This window comes from Melospiza melodia, chromosome 16 (assembly GCF_035770615.1).
Source record: "Melospiza melodia melodia isolate bMelMel2 chromosome 16, bMelMel2.pri, whole genome shotgun sequence".
NCBI classification, from domain to species: Eukaryota; Metazoa; Chordata; class Aves; order Passeriformes; family Passerellidae; genus Melospiza; species Melospiza melodia.
In genome coordinates, this window is record NC_086209.1 from 5,260,723 (window position 1) to 5,279,453 (window position 18,731).

The following is an 18,731-nucleotide window of genomic DNA, read 5'->3' on the forward strand; positions in this document are numbered from 1 at the left end:
CAGAAAAAGTTGGGCAGCTGTTTTTGAAGTATTGATAGTTGTTAGGCAATTCCCAGAACCACTCGGGTCAGACACTGTATTTGTGGTCCCAGAGAAAAAACTCCCCTTTATGAAATGAAAATTGCCTTACAGTTGTACATCAACAGCAAGTATTTCATTCTGAGCAAGATTTTTTTCCTGACAGACATGCATGTATCCAACAGGCCAGTATTTCTGAGAAATTACTTTACATCAATGAAGGCTGAAGAACAAACCATACAAACCTGTATCTGAATTCTGGAACCAGTACAGGCTACAACAAGCCAAGGCTTCAGCAGGACACGCTTGTCTAAAGCTTATTTTTCACCGTTTACTCATTCATATAACATGTTTTATAATCAATTAAAATATCTAAAAAAAAAAAAATCTTATCGACATAGCCCACACTACACTGAAATTGGGACAAGAGAAATTCAGGAGCCAAGAGTGGCTCAGAATGACCATCATCTCAGGGAAGGGACTTCATTCATCTGAGTCCAGGTCACTGTCTCCTGCAATGGAGTGAAAGTCCTCACTGTCCTCCTCATCCTCAGACAGATGGACCTGACTTAACACGCTTGGCCCCGAGCGCTGCTGCTCTTCCTCCTCCTCCTCTTCGGAGATCTCATAGCCTCCAATGCTGCTGAAACTCGTGTCTCTTGTGTTGGACTTTGGGTCTGGTTCCTCATAGCTGCCATAACTAGAAGAAAGAAGACAATAATTTCAAATGAGCTGCTGATACCAGCAATTCTGTATTTAACTGCTGTAAGAGTTGGCTTGAAGTCCTGTGAACACCAGGACTGTGTATTTCAATTCTGTCGCTGGCCAGCTTTTAAAAACAGAAACTAAAGAAAAAAACAGTTCTCCAGTGAAACAATTCCACTATCTTCACTCCACTCTGATACACTCCAGGCAGGAAAAACTGATTGCTCCAAGAGCTTCTGTCACCTTCAGTGCAGCCAGAAAGTGCAGGAGTGTTTTCAGTCCATTCTCATCCTCTCTAGAACTTCCTGATGACTCTTGTCAAGATCCTGGGCTGGAATGCCAGCCCAGCTACCTGTCAGCTCTGATGCCTGTGGCTTATGAGGCAATGTCAATATTTGCACCAAGAAACTGAATTCCACAAGTAGAAGAAGAACAGACAATCAAATACTTTTACTCTACAGAATGCCCAGAGAAGGGAGAATAGATTGCTGTTCTCTCAAATGCAAAAAAAAATAAAGCTGATATTGTTGTATTTGATTTTCTAATAATTGAACACCTACCAAAATACAGGATGTGCATATTCCTATACTTCTGGACTTCAACTGAGCAGTTGAATTTCAAGTGAGGACATGCTTGTTCTTAGAGGGGGGAAAAATGTTTATCCTGTAAATCACTTTTTAACTTCAAAGTCATCTTGTAGTTTGAGATAGCTTATAAAAAACTTTATTTGTCCTGCCATCGAAAACCACTACATATGTGCAAGAAATCATCTAACTTAAAATAAAAAAATGGGTGGGTTTTTCTTCTAATTTAACTCATATTTTTATTAGTGAAAATCTAACAGCAACCCCAAATTTCTGTCAGTAATAATAAATGGTATTATGGTTGCAACAATAAGAACAGTAACAAGATAACTTTACGAAAAATATGAGATATTCTTCAGGTTGTTATGATGAAAATTTCAAAAATCTTTAAGAGAAGGGATTTTACCAGCTGTAATTACCTGATATTGCTGTCCTCCATAACATGAGATGTCTCCCCACCATCTCCTTCATAGGACATCATGCTTTCTTCATTGTCCATGCCCATCCTTGTGTTCTCTTGAAGAACATGAGGCTGTTTGGGTCTCACTGCATTGGGCTCCACATCTGAGTCACTGCCACTCTCACTCAGCTGGATGGCTGTGTGATGAACCAAAGTTTGGTCAGGAACTGCCAGGTTTGTTCTGTCACTCACATACCCACTGTCTGTGGTTCAAGGCTGCAGTGCTGATTGTAAGGAATGTTTACAAAGCCCTGTCTCCACAACGCAGCAGAAAAGGTATCTGGGAGGTGACACCACCCACTGAGTGCCCAATTCTGATGTTATTCCAAAGCAATCTCACTACCACCATTACCCAAAAGGCCTTATGTCTTGTCTACTCTGGAAAATTCCCCCTTCTTCCCTCCTAATAATTTTCAGAAGTCACTGCTAGATACTACATGCTTTTCTGCATAAGTTTGTATTAAAACTTAGAAACAGTCTGAATAACCTCTGTACACCTCGTCCTGTTTGTGATAACATTGTTTTAACATTAACATTTTACATTTAACATTCATAACCCTGTTTCATATCAAATTAAATATCCATTTAACTACCCATTCGTTGCTCTGCATACCAAATCACACTTGCAGTGTTTTCAGAACCATTTGCAGTTTCACTTTATGAAATACAATCAACAAGAGCTTGTCTTAACTCTGCTTTCATGTGTGTCTATACTTACAGCATTCCCATTCCTATTTTGGTTTCAGTCCCATTTGTGTTCACCTAGTTGCCCCTTTGGTCTCTGCTCTCTACTGCATGTTTTTGTGATGGAAGCATGAGATCAGCTGGGTTCATCAACAATCAGAAAAGGACACTTACATGAGAACGGATTATCTCCCTCTTCATCACTCCCATCATCATCATCCTCTCCATCAGACATAAGCAAGTCTTCATAGAGGACACTGGCCTGGGGCTGCTGGGCTGATCCTTCTTCTTCATCAGCAAGGTCACCATCTGCATCTTCAACCTCCTGGGTCACACAAAGAGGGATGCTGAAGATCCAGCAGCATGCTGCCACTTCTATCAGACATTTCCCACTCTGTCCACTCTGAAGCATTCATTCCCTCATTTCCCAGTGCTAACTTTTCCAAACTGCATTTCAGAGCCTCTCTCAGGGCAGCAGGCACAACAGACAGCCCTGAAAGTCAGTACCTACACTGTGGCTGGGATTTCTGTAAATATACTCACTGGGGCTGGAGTCTTAGGCTTGCCATCATCATCCTCATCAAATCCTTCAATATCCACATCAGAGTCTTCCTCGCCCAGCCGACCTCGCCCCTGGCGCATCTGGATGGGAACAAAAGAGCAGTGACACTGAGGGTGGCACTGCTGGACATCACCCAGAGCAGCAGTGACACTGAGGGTGGCACTGCTGGACATCACCCAGAGCAGCAGTGACACTGAGGGGGGCACTGCTGGACATCAGTGACACTGAGGGTGGCACTGCTGGACATCACCCAGAGCAGCAGTGACACTGAGGGGGGCACTGCTGGACATCAGTGACACTGAGGGTGGCACTGCTGGACATCACCCAGAGCAGCAGTGACACTGAGGGGGGCACTGCTGGACATCACCTGGGGGTGTGAGGGACACCTGGGCCACAGAGGTGGGTGTGGAGGCACAGGAAGGGAAAGACAGAAAGGAAAACATTTGTGTATCACTCTCAGAACAAGGATCCTTCTTCTCTTTATTGCAAGATGAGAGAGCACAGTCTCCACACACTTCTACCTGGTGTGTTCATCCTTGAATCTCCAGCCTCACAGACCAGAGTTCCTTGTTCAACTAGTTATTTCTGGAAAATAGCACTAGGTTGTGAAAAAAATGCTTATTTTCATAATATATTTTAAAAGCATACAGCATTTCCCCCAAATCTTTTTCTGTCCCTCTCTTCCTGTTCTTTCCACAGTCCCCATGAGTCCAAGATAAAGAGGACATGCAGGATTCTGTCCCAAAGACTATAAATTACTACAGAAAGCTTGAAGACTTCCAAATCTAGAAGGCATTCACAAAGCTACAGATGGCCACAATACTAGACAGAACTATTCATAACCAATCTCTGTTTGCCTGCATTGTTCAGAATAGCTCTCACCAGTCTTTCTGGTACCACCTTCAGTCTTATGGCTCCCCTCACCTTCTTCATCCTCCTGGTAATTTATTTTCATGCTCCTATTACTGCACATCCTTCTGCTATTCCCTCTCCTTCAACATTTATTGTTTTGTTTAATACAGAATAAAGGCTAAGGAAAAATATTCTGTGGTTACTGTAACAAGTTCATTTCTAGTTATTTAATGCCTTTAACCTGTCTGCTTTTCCTTTTACAACTATAAGGTATCTACAGTGGCAACCAAATGTTCCAAGTTCCTAATTGTCACTGGATGCAACCATAATAATCTAATTATGATCTTGTGAATGTGTAGAATATCCTTCACCATTTCCTTCTTCAGAATTAACAAGGGATTGCATATTAACCCTCTGTAGCATGAGTCACCAGGTTTCTACTTCCAGAAGCAGTGAAGTAAACAAATACCTGGCCTTAGGCAGATTCTTTTGCAGCTTTTGATTCTCTATTCTTTGTTTTGCAGTGTCTCAATTCCCAGTGCTCTTTAATTTTTTTTTTTACTTTTGCCTCAGAGCAGTCAAAATTAAGAAAATATCATAACTTTTGGAAGAGATATCCTTCTCTGCTTGGAAAACTTGATCTTTGTTACCTGTTTCCTACAAAGTCATTGCCTCCTTTTGGTAATTTGCTCATACAAGACAACTCCCCAACCAGATGAGAAAATGGAGGATTCTGACCTGAGCTCCTCGCTTCCCTGAGGTAGTGATGGGAGTGTCCATAGCAGACAAATTGCTTTCATCTTGATAGAATGAAGCACCATGGGATACACTGAGGGAAGTGCTGGTATCATACAAATCTGGTGGCTAAAGTATAGGTGGAAACAGGAGACAGAACATTCTCAGGCACTGAACTAAGACTGGAACATTATCTTGAGAGGCAAGACTGGGATTTCAGGACTAAATGCATCTTTTTGGCATGGTGTTCATATGATTACACACTGTTTAGTCAAAATGAGCTAATTATTCTTAAAGAACAAATGGGGTAAATGCAATGGCTCAAAACCTCAGCTGTGAAGTTTGCCAAATAACAGATTTTAAAATAGAAGTCAGTACTTCTATACAGTGCTATTCTACAAAGGCCAAAATCACAAATGGGCTCCAAAAGGATTCAATAAATTTATAGAGAATTGACCTCTCTGCAGCTCATAAATACAATGGTCCAGGTCCAACACAAGTTCAAGGTGCCTGAACAACCAATTCCCAGCAGCAGAGAGGGTTTGCTGTAAAAATTATCACTGCATGTTTGCATCCACCTACTTCTGTTCCCTGCCACAGACAGGAGACTTGATTACATCAACCTTTGGTCTGACTCAGCATGGCCCTTTTCATTCACTTCCTTATAGTGGGAATGCTGTTGCAGCCCCAAATGTTCCAATCAGAACTGGGAAAAGTCTAGCACCTATGAAACAGCAAAGCTGCAGCTTCCAATCAATCCTATATAAATCTCAACTCCTAAAGGTGACACAGGCAAGAAAAAGGGGATTTGGATAAAATGTTCCAAAAGCCAATCTGCAGTTTGCATGGAGACTGACCTCTGAAGAGTTAATGAGGAACTACATATTAGGATTTTGATAAAGTTCCCTTACAATACACACTTCAGAGACAATACTGAAAGTCTTAAGAACAATAAAGATAATTCTTAAATTAGGGAAAACAGGCTTCCTAAGATTTAAAAACTGACATGTAGCACAGACAGCTCTCAACTGTATTTGCTTTTTATATCCTGGAGGCCAACCTCTGAAGACCCATATGGGGAGATAAATGTTGGCTGTCACAACTGCATTTAAAAAAGGGAACTAAAGCCAAGCAATTCCCCCAGACCTGCCATCTGTGGCAAGTTTGGGAGTGTGGGAAGTGGGATTTCTGCCCAGAAGCAGAGGGAAAGGGTGGCCTTCAGGTGACAAGTTCAAGGCAGAAGCTCAGAGAGCTCTTTCCCCTTAGCAAGGACAGTTCCCTGCCCAGGCCTCCTTTCCTCTCTTCTGATCACCAGCTTGGAATAAAACAGACCGAGTAACATTGCTCTTGGGAAGGAAATCATCGGGTGAGAAAATGGCATTTTTGTCCTTCACTCTCTGATGCATTGGGGTCACCACTGATGCCATTTAATTCTTGAAATATGTCAACAAATCATTTCAATATCTCATCTCCAAAGACTCTCCTGCAGCCCAACACTTCCTATTGTCAGGAAAGTCTTTTCCCATGACACTCAGTCTCAGCATTCCCAGCCAGCTGAATTTGATCATGATTTCTAGCAAATACTTTCTACCTTCCTAAAATGCTACATTTTGGGTATTTTTGTGGGGAGAGATGGACGGGAGGGTGTTAAATATTGCCCCAAACCCTCCTGTGTCCTGCTACCCTGGCTCAGCCATACAGTCTTTGTATACTTCTTGCCTAAACAATTTTTAAACTCATTTTTTAGCTTAAAAATAATCTTTATAAGATCTTAAATTGTTCCTGAACTTCAGGCTCTTCTTTTCTGCTCTGACTTTGCTAAAATTAAATGCAACTTTCCAGATGTAATTACATCAGACTTGCAAAGAACTGAGAAATTATTGGCCTACAACTGGGCTGAACAACTGCAAATAAAGTTTTGATTTGTCTTCCCATACCCCAACATTTGCATTTTATCATTCAATTATCAACACAGAGATCTTTCCCAAGGCCTATGAACTTTTTCAAATAAACAAAAGGCACATCTCAGACACCAGGATGACATCCCCTGCTTTCCTAGGCAAATTCCAAAGCTAATTTTAGTTTTTATGAATTAAGTTGTCATTCCTGGTGGAAGTTTTTAACTGATGTTTTTAAAAACATCAAACAACCCAAAATAAGAATTATTTTTTAAAAAGCTTAAGTAGCTTATAAATCTTTGCCAAACTATAAACACTGAAAAGAAACCCAGCATGAACTTGCTCTGTAACACATAGAAAATACCTGACACACACAATTGTCTTCCATAATATAATGATAAAGGTTAAAAAATGTTATTTTCCACTACAACTGGAACAAGAGATGCAGAGAATCCCAGCAATGAGGGTACAGTTGGAGTTTGCTGACCTCATTAGAGAGTTCCTTTACCCACAGCAATGAGCCTTTCCAACAATGCCACCACCAAACAGCTCCCTGGAATCCACTACATCCATCTTTTGTCCTCATGTTCTCCTTACGTGTCCACTGCTTGACTTCTGAGGGTTTCTAAATGTTACACTTGCACAGTCCTTGACCTTCCAACCCACACTCAGCTGTACCTGACTGTACACAGCTCACTGTACACCAGTTTTACAACTTGCCTGGGAAATGTCTCTCTTTGTCTTAGGTACCTCACTCTCTGCAGCATCAGAACTGCTTCTAATATTTATTCTTAAAAAGCAGTATGTGTTAGAACACCATGCAACAACATACTCTACTAAACAACAAACTGCAGACAGATGGAGAACATGAAACAAAGAGGAAAATTGGGATCAAACACCCAGGAGACTGAAACTAAAAGGAAGTGAAAGCCTTTCTTGGTCACTTGCCTGTGGAGTGTAGGGACCAGGGGTCATAGGATCAAGACTCTCCAGATCTGCCTCCTCCAGTGCTGCTTCCTTAGCAGTAGAGATGTCTCTCTCAAGTTGAGTCAGGTGCTCATCATACTAAGAACAAAAAAGCTTGCTAAGGTTGCAGAGCAGAAAATTCAAATTGTAAATATTCCATTAAAGTTGTCCACATACCTCAGCTAAAGTCTGGTAACAGATGTTTACAATCTCCTGGGCTGTTTTTGTGTACTGGCTGTCTGACCCTGTAGCAAGAAACAAATCTCTTTATACATTCTGAGGTTTTTTCAATTCCAGCTGCCGAGACAGCAAGACAGGTTTTGGTTACACAGACCCCTAAATCCTAACTTCTTCTGAGTAAGCAGAGCTCACATTCAGCTAAAATAGCACAACCAGTTTGTTCCAGCATTAAAAGTGTGATTTAGAGGATTTAGAGGTACAACAGGAAGGTTGTACCCTGTCTGTCTCAAGGAAATTCCCAGAAACAAATCAATGGATCAGAGACGTGCACTGAGCAAGCAGAACATCCTCCCCAATATAACTGCCCCATTCTGCACCAGATGTTAATAAACTCCATGTGACAGGAAAAACAGCACTGTTTAAGCATTTCTTTTCTCAAGAAAGGAAAACAATCATCAGGTTTATCAATCACAGCCTCAGGCTTCAAAACACTTTGGCAGTACAGGTGCCCAGATGAATTAATGTAAGTACAAAAGGCAGCTCATTTCCACCACCTACCATTGTACTTAATGCTGTTGGCAAGGATGAGGTTAACATCATCCAGGAAAGTCTCCCTGTTCTGGTATTTGTGTTTGGAGATATTCTGGAAGAGAATTGTCACCCAGTGAGTGATCAAGTCCAAACACCTCTCAAGAGACTGCTCAGCCCAAGCTGCTCACCTTGCGGATGGTCTCCAGATCCATCGGATTGGCAATCACCTTGTAGTAGTCAGGAACAAACTTCTTGTTAACTGGATGGTGGAATGGCCAAGACTGAAAAAAGAAAAAAAAAAAAAGAAAAAGAAAACAGACAGGTTTAGAAAGCTTCTGTGTAGAATTTTCTACACAGAAAATTGAGATACAAATGTCATAAAACAAGTCTGCAGAATTGATTAACACTCCAAATGTATTTAAGGTGTTTATAACAAGACCTCTTGAATTCAATCATTTAGGTTCAGGAGGGACACAGAGAAAAGATCTACCAGCTGGATTTTTAACTAGGCCTGCTGATATCTATTTGACAGTAGGAACATATAATACAAATTGATAATTTTACAGAAGACTGTTCTATTTAATAGCACTGTTTTCTCCACAACAAGATCAGCATGTTTTGCACATCACACACAGTCACTCAAGATACATACATCTGGAACTGCCATCATCTTTTGAGTCACAATGTTATCCAAAATGAAGGAAAAGGCCACTTGATCGTCATCATCCAGGAGAGGATTAATTGCTTTTTCTAATCGAGCCAGCTTATCTTCCTTCTGCAAAAGAAGTAGGGAAAATCAGTGGCTGACCCTAAACTAATAACTGAACTATCATGATACTCTGTCCCACAGAGACTCCCATGCACTTTTTTATGAAAACACTTGAAACTAACAGGGGGTAATAGTCAAGATATAATAGATAAGGTAACTAGAATAAGAAACAAGCATTTTTTCAGAAAGGCTCCCATGGGAACTGTTTAAAATGGTAAAAATTCAAATACCTTCTGGGGTAGGAGGAAGAACTCCCTTAATTTTCTACTACTCTCCCTAAACCCCTATGTTTTGTCTATGCACATCTATTCTCAAAGTCTTCAACCACCCCTGATCATCCCTCCCCCTCCATTCTGACCATAGCACATTGACAGAACTTGCCTCTTTTAGCTTTTCATCACACAGGTCGAGCATGGACTGGGATATCTGTGTCAGTGAGTGCTTTGGCCCTGCAAACACACACAGCAAGTGCAGCTTGATTAAAAAGGCCATGTCACAATATGATTAATCTTTACTCCTAAGGCATCACTGATAATATTTCTGGCACAGTTAGGAGAATATACTCAAGTATATTTTCAATACACACAGTTATTCAAGTTCAGCATGCATTTTATATGAGAAAATGTTATTAGTAGTAAATAACATTTCTGGCATACATTCTAGTAAAGTCTGGGAACCCTTTGGAAAGCAGCTGTGCCTGTGGCAGACTGGCTTCCAAGCCCTCCACCTCTGCCAAATATTTACAGTATAAATCATGAAATTTCTGTTTCCTTCCCTAAGTCCAGTCAGTGAAGCAGAACTGCTAAGGAAGGCAAGATGGACGTTTAAGGAATATTCAAAAACCCACAGCTTTAGATAATTTCAGGATTCTTCAGACATGGAAACAAGCAACAGAACTTTGAAAAAAATGGATCTTACTTATTAGGATAAATCAGGGACTTAACTGTCAAAATAATAAAGGAAGCAGCAAAGACACAAACTCAGTGCTGTCAGTGTCACCCTCAATGCTGCACAGCCTAGACAGACTCAGTGCAGCTGGGAGGTTTTTCTGTCAAATTAGTATATTTTGGACAAAGACATTTCTATCAGCAGTCAGAATAAAGCCAATGAATCAGCACTTTTCCCTAGCAGATACATGCTCTACCACAGAATATATGCTTTTATTTTAAACTAGCTTTCTTTCATTTTTTAAACTAGTTTCCTGACCTTCCCAAATAGGGAAAAAGTTTATTGCAACTGAGAATAAAATATATAAAATCATGACAGCAAACTCTACTCAAAGCTGCATGCTCCAAGGCACTGCCTTCAAAGGGTGTGAACTGTTCCTATTAGCATTGAAAGATTCATTCAATAAAGCATAATAATGTAATCTAACTCAAAGCTGCATGCTCCAAGGCACTGCCTTTAATGGGTGTGAACTATTCCTATTTGCATTGAAAGTTTCATTCAATAAAGAATAATAATGTAATCTACTGAAAACAATATTTTACTTCACTATGAAGGAGGTAGGCAGGACTTGAAACATGCAGAAGTCTTCAGTCATTGAGTCACTCCAAGACACAAACCCATAACTGAACTTCAATTACCACATCACAGTCAGCATTTAGTTGTTGCTACATGCTGGAATTCACTTCTTTCTTATTAATTAATTAGTTTACTAACATTAATATAATCTTTCAGGTATATCTGGAAAAATATACGTTCACTATTGCCATCTGGAAGAGAATTTGCTCTGCTTTTATGTTGCTTTTGTTGACTCTAAAAGTTCCACAGCTCATCCATGCACAGTGTATTAGCAGAAGCAGGATTTCCCTGTGTTTTTACCATTGTAAGTGGCACTGTTCTTCACAATGAGCTCCAGGTGCTCCCTGAACTCCTCCCGGGATGGGTACTGCCTCTTACGGACGTTTTCACGCAGGGTTTGTAAATCCATGGGCCGAGTAATGATCTTGTAATAATCTTTGACAACTTTTGGATTTACAGGAGTGTGGAAGGGGTATGTCTGAGGAGGAAAAGAAACAAATGGTTATTAGCACAGTTAATATCAGTTTAACCTCCACAGTTAAACAGGCACTAATGTATAAAACCTTTACACAAACCGTTTCCTGCACCAGGGAAAACACAATAAAAAACAGTGTTTGCCATCAACCCCATGATGGCAAACACTTTCTTACATGCAATATTTTCTAATATCACTATAAGAAGGAAAATCTCACTGAGAATTTGTGGTATTTTCAATTGCAGCACAGAAGTTGAGAAACCGAACTTTTAAATTCTCATTTCAACTCAAATATTCCATTTAATCTTTTTATTTTGCAAGTTTCTGGCAAAGTCTGGTCAGAAAAGAGTGAAGGACAGATCTTCTCCAGTACCACATATACAAAAGCATTACACACTGCTACATTTCATTCATCTTGTGCTGGTTTTGTTGAAAAAAAAAATTAAAAATATCACATATGAGCTTTTAACATGTACCTGTACAAAACCAGCCAAATTCTGGTGTCTACAACACATACCCTACTTCAACCATATTGCTTGAGATGCAGGATTTATGTGTCCTAGCTCAAACTTACATTGGGAAGATCCCTGATGTCATTGATGATGCCCTCCAAGATGGATGAGAGTGTCACCATGGGATCTGTTCTCCGCCGGTGGATGGATTTATGGGGACGCTGAAAAATCAGAGGCAGAAAAATGAAGGCAGTCCCAAGATGCAAAACACTTACTCACAGAAATCCTAGACAATTTAGCTTATTAATTTCCTGGGCAGGCACGAGGAGGTTGCACAGGAGCAGTTAGGGCCTGGCCAGCTGGTACAAACAGAAATGGAGGTGCTGCAATCAACTCAGCAACTCTTCACTCACGTTGAGATAATCACAGTGCACCGTTGTCCCTACGCGACGCTTCTTCTTCGGAGGAAGCTGCTGCTTGGGAAACTTCAGGACCAGGGATTTCCTGCGGACCTCATCAGCACTAGGCACAAACAAAAAAGCACAATACTTCCTCCAGCCCTCGTGTAAATCAAGATCATTTGTCCCCCATTATTGGTTTTGGTTCCATCACCCATAATAACTAATGCTTAATGGAAATTCTGTACTAACAGTTTATGTAAATCCCTGTCACTTTATGTGATTAATACACATATGAGTATTCTGCATTAAGCTCTACATTGTTTATTCTTATTATCCCCACCAGTATCTCTGCTTTTTCCCTTACCTCTCAATCAGTTGTTTTCCCAGGACAATTTTCGTTCCTTCAACTTTGATGAGTTCTTCATTGTCATTGTGAATGACTGTTTTTTCCAGCTCTTCCTCCTGCTCTTCTGTCATTGCAACAGGATTAGAAGGTGGGGCATTTGTTTGGTAGTAAAGAGGGCAGAACTTATTAGTCCTCATGTGCCCAATTGCACCACATGCTCCACATTTTAGCTGCAAAAATAGAAGGTGATGGATCAGAATTTACAAATGGGCTCCCAGTTTTGAGGCAAGGCATCATTAAAATCCCCCAGTGAGATCTTTAGTACATCACTAGAACAGAAAATTTCTCCAGTAGCCAGAACCTGTATGGAATGCTTACTTTCAAGTCTGGACGCTCTTTCATTTTCTTGGGCTTCTTTTCTGGAGGGCCTTTGAGTTTCTCCTTCTCTTGGTTCCGCTTTAGCCTCCGTAGCTGCTCCTGGATCCTGCGCCGCTCCTTCCGCATCTCCTCACGGTGCTGCTCATCAAACAGAGCAAACTTCCGTCTGGGTGGGGGGAAAAAACCACAGAAATTTTCCAGCCTAGTTCATGATTTGCCAGGTACTCTTCTGCCAGCTCAAAGTTTGTGACACTCTCCAAAGGGACAGCCATTAAATCTCTTTCTCTCCACAATTACTGCGCCGGGCTTCTACACTCAATTCTACATTTCTTCATGCTGTCAATGGAATAAAATAAGCCTGCAGGCAAAGTTAAGAGACAGGAGAAGGAGAGCAGGAAGGCCTTACATGAACTCCTCGTCCTTGGTGGTCCGTATGCGGCAGTAGGCGTCGATGACCGCGGGTTTCCGCACCGTCTCACACCGCACGTACTCCTTGCCGTCCTCGTCCCTGAACGTGCGGTAGATCTTCAGGCGCCGGCCCGTGGCAGAGGAATTCAGGCTGGTCACAGAGGCAGTGTCATCATCCTTATGAGAGTTTGCTGAGGCTGCTGAAGCTGTTGGCACAAGAAAATGCTTTATTTGCTTCTAATATTTTTCCACATTGTAGAAATACCATTGTTTAACTACAGCAGATAGTTTTGGCTTAAAAGCTTCCAAGACACCCACTCAGGAAAACCTAATAGCAGTCTTTCCTTGCTTGTTCATGTTCTCTTATGATGACATTAAATCCAGCTGAAACAAAGATACCTAATTATCCACATAGATTACAAAGCCAGAAAGAACAGCTACAGTCAACAAGGAGCCACAGGTACAACCTGCAATGCAATTGCATCTGGCCCTGCAGATGGATTAGTTACGGTGCTTTTCATCATAGGTATGGTTATCTGGCAGAAACTGAGGGTCAAGAATTATCCAGTTTTCCAAGGAGTGCTCCAACCAGTGTGTCAAGTAAGCACAGAATCTTTCCAGCACCATTCATAATTCAGGTTGAAAGGTTTTGTACAAAGTAACACTGGATATCTTTCATGAGGTAATAATCATCAAAAATCTTCCACATTTGCCTTATAAATTATTCCGGTAACTATTTATTAGTGATTTATTCCCAGTTTGAGAATAGGTGACAACAATAACATTGACTCAGATGCAGAGCTCAGCTTTGCTCACACACATTCTACAAGTTAACAGTGGTCATGGGCACCTTCATGAAGTTCATTCACAGGCCAAATGTTTTACCAGCCAGTCAGGGACATGTCAAGTTCTCTGTTGGAATGCACTGAAAACAAGCACATCTCCAGGAGATCCAAATCTGGCAGCTGCCCGATTTACCTCCAAACATGCTGCCACAGCACACAGTGTAACAGACACTGCTATCAGCCTGCAGACTGTGTCTGTTTCACACACAGAGCTGTGTGTACACAGAAGATCCAACTACACAACCATAAGATGGTTGCAGGAACTATGTGTGAAGACATCTTGAGAAAAATACTGAAAAAAACCAGCTCCCCACTCAAAATAAAAATAAAAAAAAGAAACTTCGGCAGGAAGCAGCAGTGACTATCTAAAGAAATACCAGAGTAAGTTTATAGTTCAAAATAAACAAAAGATATGAGGCAAAGAATACACTTCACATGCACTTTCAGCCACTAAGTGCTCAAGAGAAGGAAGAACCCCCAGAGAGGGAAAAGCCCCAGATAAGCATGTTTATACATTCTCCCTGTAAGGAATCCACACTCTTGAGTGGCCAGATCAGCACACTTTGCAGCCTGATATAAAGTCCTGCATCCCTTCCCAAGCACAATTCTGGTGGTTGCAGTTACTTACACAACCCCTTTTTGTCTCTCCTGTCCTTTTTGCCCCTGTCTTTGTCATTGTCTTCTCCCAGGAGCATCCTTTGCAATTCCTTCCGTTCCTGCTCTTCTCTCTCCCGAGAGAGCTGAGAACTAGTTTTCTTGTTCTGTAACATATTCTCAATATTCTTTCCCATCTCTTCAAAGTCACTGTCTTCAGCTGAACTGCTATCTGTGTCTGTTGACAGGATCTCAGTGGATTCCAGAACCCTGAAATAGGAAGCATCCTGAAAGTCAGTGAATGTGGCCCTCCCAAATTAAAAAAAAACCTCAGTCTGTTACTTTCCCAGAAATACAATAGTAAAAATGATGCAAAGATTTGAGAAATAATGATACAAATCACTACTACAACAGGCATATTTCCTTCTCAGTCCTCCTTTTAACCCCTGCTAAAAGAGCAACTGTTTCAAGACAATCTTTTCCAAATAGTTGATCTCTTCTTCATTAACAATACCTTATCCCCTCATCACTCAAGTCTCAGACCAGAACAAGGAGTAATCATGAATTTTGGCAGTTCTAAGAATAGGACATAGAATTGGTACCTGCTACCCAAGAGAGAGATGGCAAATTGTTCATAACAGAACAAAACAGGAAAGGAAAGAAGGTCATGAACTACTGATGTGTGGAAATGCAGAACACCTCATGTTGTGACTCTGCAACACATTCTACCTTTCCAAAAGGTCTGTGACAACAAGGGTTTCTATTATTCTGAGGGTTTCTATTAACAGCCAAAGGCCTCTTTCTTAGTGTTGTATTGCATGAGCCAAACAAGCTGAATGAACACCTACACCACCACATATCAGTGAGCCCCAGACATGCACAGAGCTGGACTTTTGAGGTGGGGACAGGGTGGGGTCCAAGGCTGTGAACATCAGATAAGAACGCACTTATTTTGTAAGTCGAAGATGCGCTGACACTCTTCTTTGTATCTCTCCTGATGCTCTGCCACAGAGAACCGAGAGCCACGGGCAAATTTGCTCATGGGGCCCTCCCCTGAGCGTGCCTGCTCTGTGGACATGGTACGGACCACGTCGATCACCTCCCACCGGGACAGCTTCTTTATCTGCAAACAGGAAGGCAAGGAGTGGTTCTAGAGACACACACAGCTGAGGCACCTGGCTGTGGATCTCAATCCTCTCCATGAGGTCAAAGTAGAAATTTATACATCCCTTCCACCATCAGCTGCTAAAGCCTTAGTGAAGCATGCAGCCTGCCTTGGGCTCACACTCACCTCCTCCTCAGGCACTCCAAATTTCCGCAGAAGCTGTTTGGCATTTTTGAGGGAAAGCCGGCGCAGATCCGCGTCTGTGCCAGTCACTGTCTTCTTCACTGGCTGAGGCTCTTTATCGTCCTGTTCAGAGGAAGATTCATTAATCTATTAACATCCATTAATGTTAAAGGAGACTTTCCTAGGCTCATCTGGTATTTTCTCTTCCTGATGTCCCTTATTTAGTTCACTTCTCCCACATGACTTCCCAGCTATTGCTCCTTGGGAACTATACCTTCTGCTGGGTTGGTTTGTTTGGAATCTTGACATAAGAAAATCCTTCCCCACAACCAGTGGGATCTGCAACACCAGTCACTTCTAGGAGGCACTTGCCCTTCATGGCAGCAATGAAGGCTCGTGTGGTGTTCCAGGGAGCTGTGCGCACCTGCCAGAGAGAAAATAAACAATCACAACCCTGTTACAGTCCAAGCTTTTATTTTGCAATTCTTCCAGTCATACTGAGAACTTTTCATCTGACACAATGAGGGTGAATTCCTCCTCTTGATCCTTCAGCTGCCCTGATAACACTTCAATGAATAATTGAAATGCTAAGGAACTCACAAAAAGGCATTTAAGGTAAAAAAAAGCCTAATCCTGGAAAGGACCTGCAAGAACAATCACCAAAGACAGGTATGAGCTGCCAGCAGAAGTTCCCAAAAAAGCTGTGTGAACATTGAAAACACTGAATCAGACTTTAAAGATGTTCTTTCAATACAAGGACCTCATTTTTCTCCTGCCATTCAAATTTATATACTGGTGTACACACTCATGCATCACTCTGATGATACCTCATCATCAATCTTCATTTGGAAATCCTCTTCATTCTCCTCTTCTGGAGCAAAGAAGGATTTCTCCCCATAACCTGCATCCTGCAGAGAAATGTTAGGGAAAAAATGAGAACCTGAAGTGTTAAAAAGGTTACTGCAGACAGATCTAGAAGTCATGAAGACTTGCCATGCTGAACAAACAAACTTACACAGATGGTTGCCTGCAAGATTTACAGTGACCAAGAGTAGCAGAGATGTCAAACTGCCCAGTATTTTGACAAACTCCATATATAACAGTGCATTCAAATTAAAAAAAAATATTCAGTGTCTCTTACAGCCACCTGCTGGTCACTTTCAGCTGTAGAGTGCCAGGTATAAACATAAGCCCTTTCCTGTACTTTCCCTTTGGTACTTTTGAGCTAATTCAATGTTGAGATAATAGGTGGTAAGAATACAATGTTTCTCTCTTTAAAACTTAATTCCCTTTAATGCAGCAGCAAACTTAGCAAGTGACACAACAGTCAGGGACCTACCTTGCCTACTTTATAGCAGAATTAGCTTCAGAGAGGAGGTGTTACCTAGGCTCACCCCTCCCAGGGTGCCAGGAATTTGCCTTGGATTTAGCAGGATTTACCTTGAGCCGCTGCTCGGCTGCAATCATGCTGTAATAGGCACAGCACTGCTCCGGGGACACCATGGCTCTGATCTCTTCCTCTGTTGGCAACCTGAAATCCGGCTTTAAAACCCACCAGTTTGAGTCCATTCCTGAAAAATGCACAGGTCAAACACTGAGTGGTTTCCCACGTGCTGGATGCCATCACAGTCCCAGATTGCATTTGCATGTATTTGCTTGCAAAACACAACACAACACAGCCCCACAGAGAGGGAATGTGTTTGTGTTGTGTCTTTAATGAGTAAAGGGTTATTAAAAATGCCCAAAGGGTTATTAAAAATGTCTAAACTTGTGACCAGTGTCTACTGTCACTATTCTAGTGGCTACTAAATGTAGTCACTTCTCACCATCAAGCACACTTGTGTCAAAAGAAAGCGCACATTCTTAAAAACTGGAACAAACAGCACCCCTGTCAGATTACAGTTCTACAAGCTTTCAAGAATGGTTTATCAGGAGATGTTCTCTCTTTGTGCTGTGTTGGGAGCTCCAGGAGCAGCACAGGATGGCTGCCCACCAAAGAAAACCCCTCAGTACCTGTGCGTTTGAAATCGGCGCAGAGCTTCAGGCGCTTGCGGATGCTGCTCTCGGAGTGCGAGGGAAAAGCCTTCTTGATGTCCTCCATGCGGATCCTCCGTGGACGGTCCCTGCTCTTCCAGAAGAGCCTGTAGATAAAAACCTGCAAAACAACACCCATTTGTCCAAAGAAACAATAAACCAGCTTGTACAGACAGTACACACGATGTTTCTGGTGTCTGCTCCAGATTTGCTACTTAAAAACCACTGTTTCTCATAAATTTACTCAGTGAAGTTTTCCAAGCTGCGTGTCTACTTGAGGTTCAGCTGGTTTTGAGAATGAGACGCGGAAAAAGTATATGTCTTGAAAATTCATTTTATCACATTAGAAACAGTCATGCTTTAGTACAGCATGAATAACCAAAGTGCTAAAGAACTCAAAAAAAAGGTATTTAAGGTAAAAAATGTCTAATCCTGGAAAGGACCTGCAAGAACAATCATCAAGAACAGGTATGAGCTGCTCTGCAAATACCTTGAGTTATAATTTTGAATTTAATTGACAGTAAATTACTAGAAATTTCTCCAAAATCTGAACTGGGGGATAATTATTGAGTGCTCATAGATCATCCTAAAGCTCAACCACAACAAGACCTATGAAGCAACTATTTCTGTGCTGTTTGATAGCACAGTGATAAGCTTCCTTAACTGATTCTTAGTAAAACCCATAAGTGACATTTTACACAGCACAACCACTTCAAAACCCAGTCTAATTTGTTCCATTTGTACACTTACATATAATTTTGTGACCTTTTATTCTGGTAATAAAAAGCCTTTATCATTTACTTATAAGACAGGATGCCATTAAAACAGAAGAGACAGGCTATAAATCTTTGGTTAAATTAAAACCAAAATGGCCTGTCTGGTTAAAATCCAATTCTTACAGTGCTATCATCTGACAAGAAAACAAACAAACGAAGAAAGAGAGTCACAGCAGGACAATGAGATCCTCAAATCAAGACTGTCCCAAGGTCCAAGCCTATGCCATTGGCTTGCCCCAAAGACCCCCCCATATCCCCAAATAATC

General features: G+C 41.4%; 1 protein-coding gene across 2 annotated transcripts in view; it reads right to left on the reverse strand.

The window, feature by feature from the left end:
* Positions 1-64: 64 nt before the first annotated feature.
* The window catches only part of TAF1 (TATA-box binding protein associated factor 1), a 30,196-nt gene continuing 11,529 nt past the window's right edge, over positions 65-18,731 (reverse strand). Inside the window, exons 17-40 of one of the 2 annotated variants that reach the window (XM_063170405.1) lie at positions 17,669-17,810; positions 17,096-17,226; positions 16,483-16,563; positions 15,930-16,079; positions 15,659-15,778; positions 15,315-15,490; positions 14,402-14,637; positions 12,927-13,134; positions 12,521-12,686; positions 12,161-12,372; positions 11,809-11,917; positions 11,518-11,616; positions 10,769-10,946; positions 9,326-9,393; positions 8,828-8,950; positions 8,364-8,456; positions 8,203-8,287; positions 7,642-7,709; positions 7,447-7,563; positions 4,604-4,729; positions 2,995-3,093; positions 2,626-2,776; positions 1,727-1,904; positions 65-718 (exon numbers count right to left, since the gene is read on the reverse strand). In XM_063170405.1, the coding sequence (XP_063026475.1) occupies positions 502-718; positions 1,727-1,904; positions 2,626-2,776; positions 2,995-3,093; positions 4,604-4,729; positions 7,447-7,563; positions 7,642-7,709; positions 8,203-8,287; positions 8,364-8,456; positions 8,828-8,950; positions 9,326-9,393; positions 10,769-10,946; positions 11,518-11,616; positions 11,809-11,917; positions 12,161-12,372; positions 12,521-12,686; positions 12,927-13,134; positions 14,402-14,637; positions 15,315-15,490; positions 15,659-15,778; positions 15,930-16,079; positions 16,483-16,563; positions 17,096-17,226; positions 17,669-17,810 (3,333 nt within the window). In that variant the 3' untranslated portion in view covers positions 65-501. The remainder of the gene's footprint in view (positions 719-1,726; positions 1,905-2,625; positions 2,777-2,994; positions 3,094-4,603; positions 4,730-7,446; positions 7,564-7,641; positions 7,710-8,202; positions 8,288-8,363; positions 8,457-8,827; positions 8,951-9,325; positions 9,394-10,768; positions 10,947-11,517; positions 11,617-11,808; positions 11,918-12,160; positions 12,373-12,520; positions 12,687-12,926; positions 13,135-14,401; positions 14,638-15,314; positions 15,491-15,658; positions 15,779-15,929; positions 16,080-16,482; positions 16,564-17,095; positions 17,227-17,668; positions 17,811-18,731) is intronic. The other variant, XM_063170406.1, reaches the window with a different exon arrangement.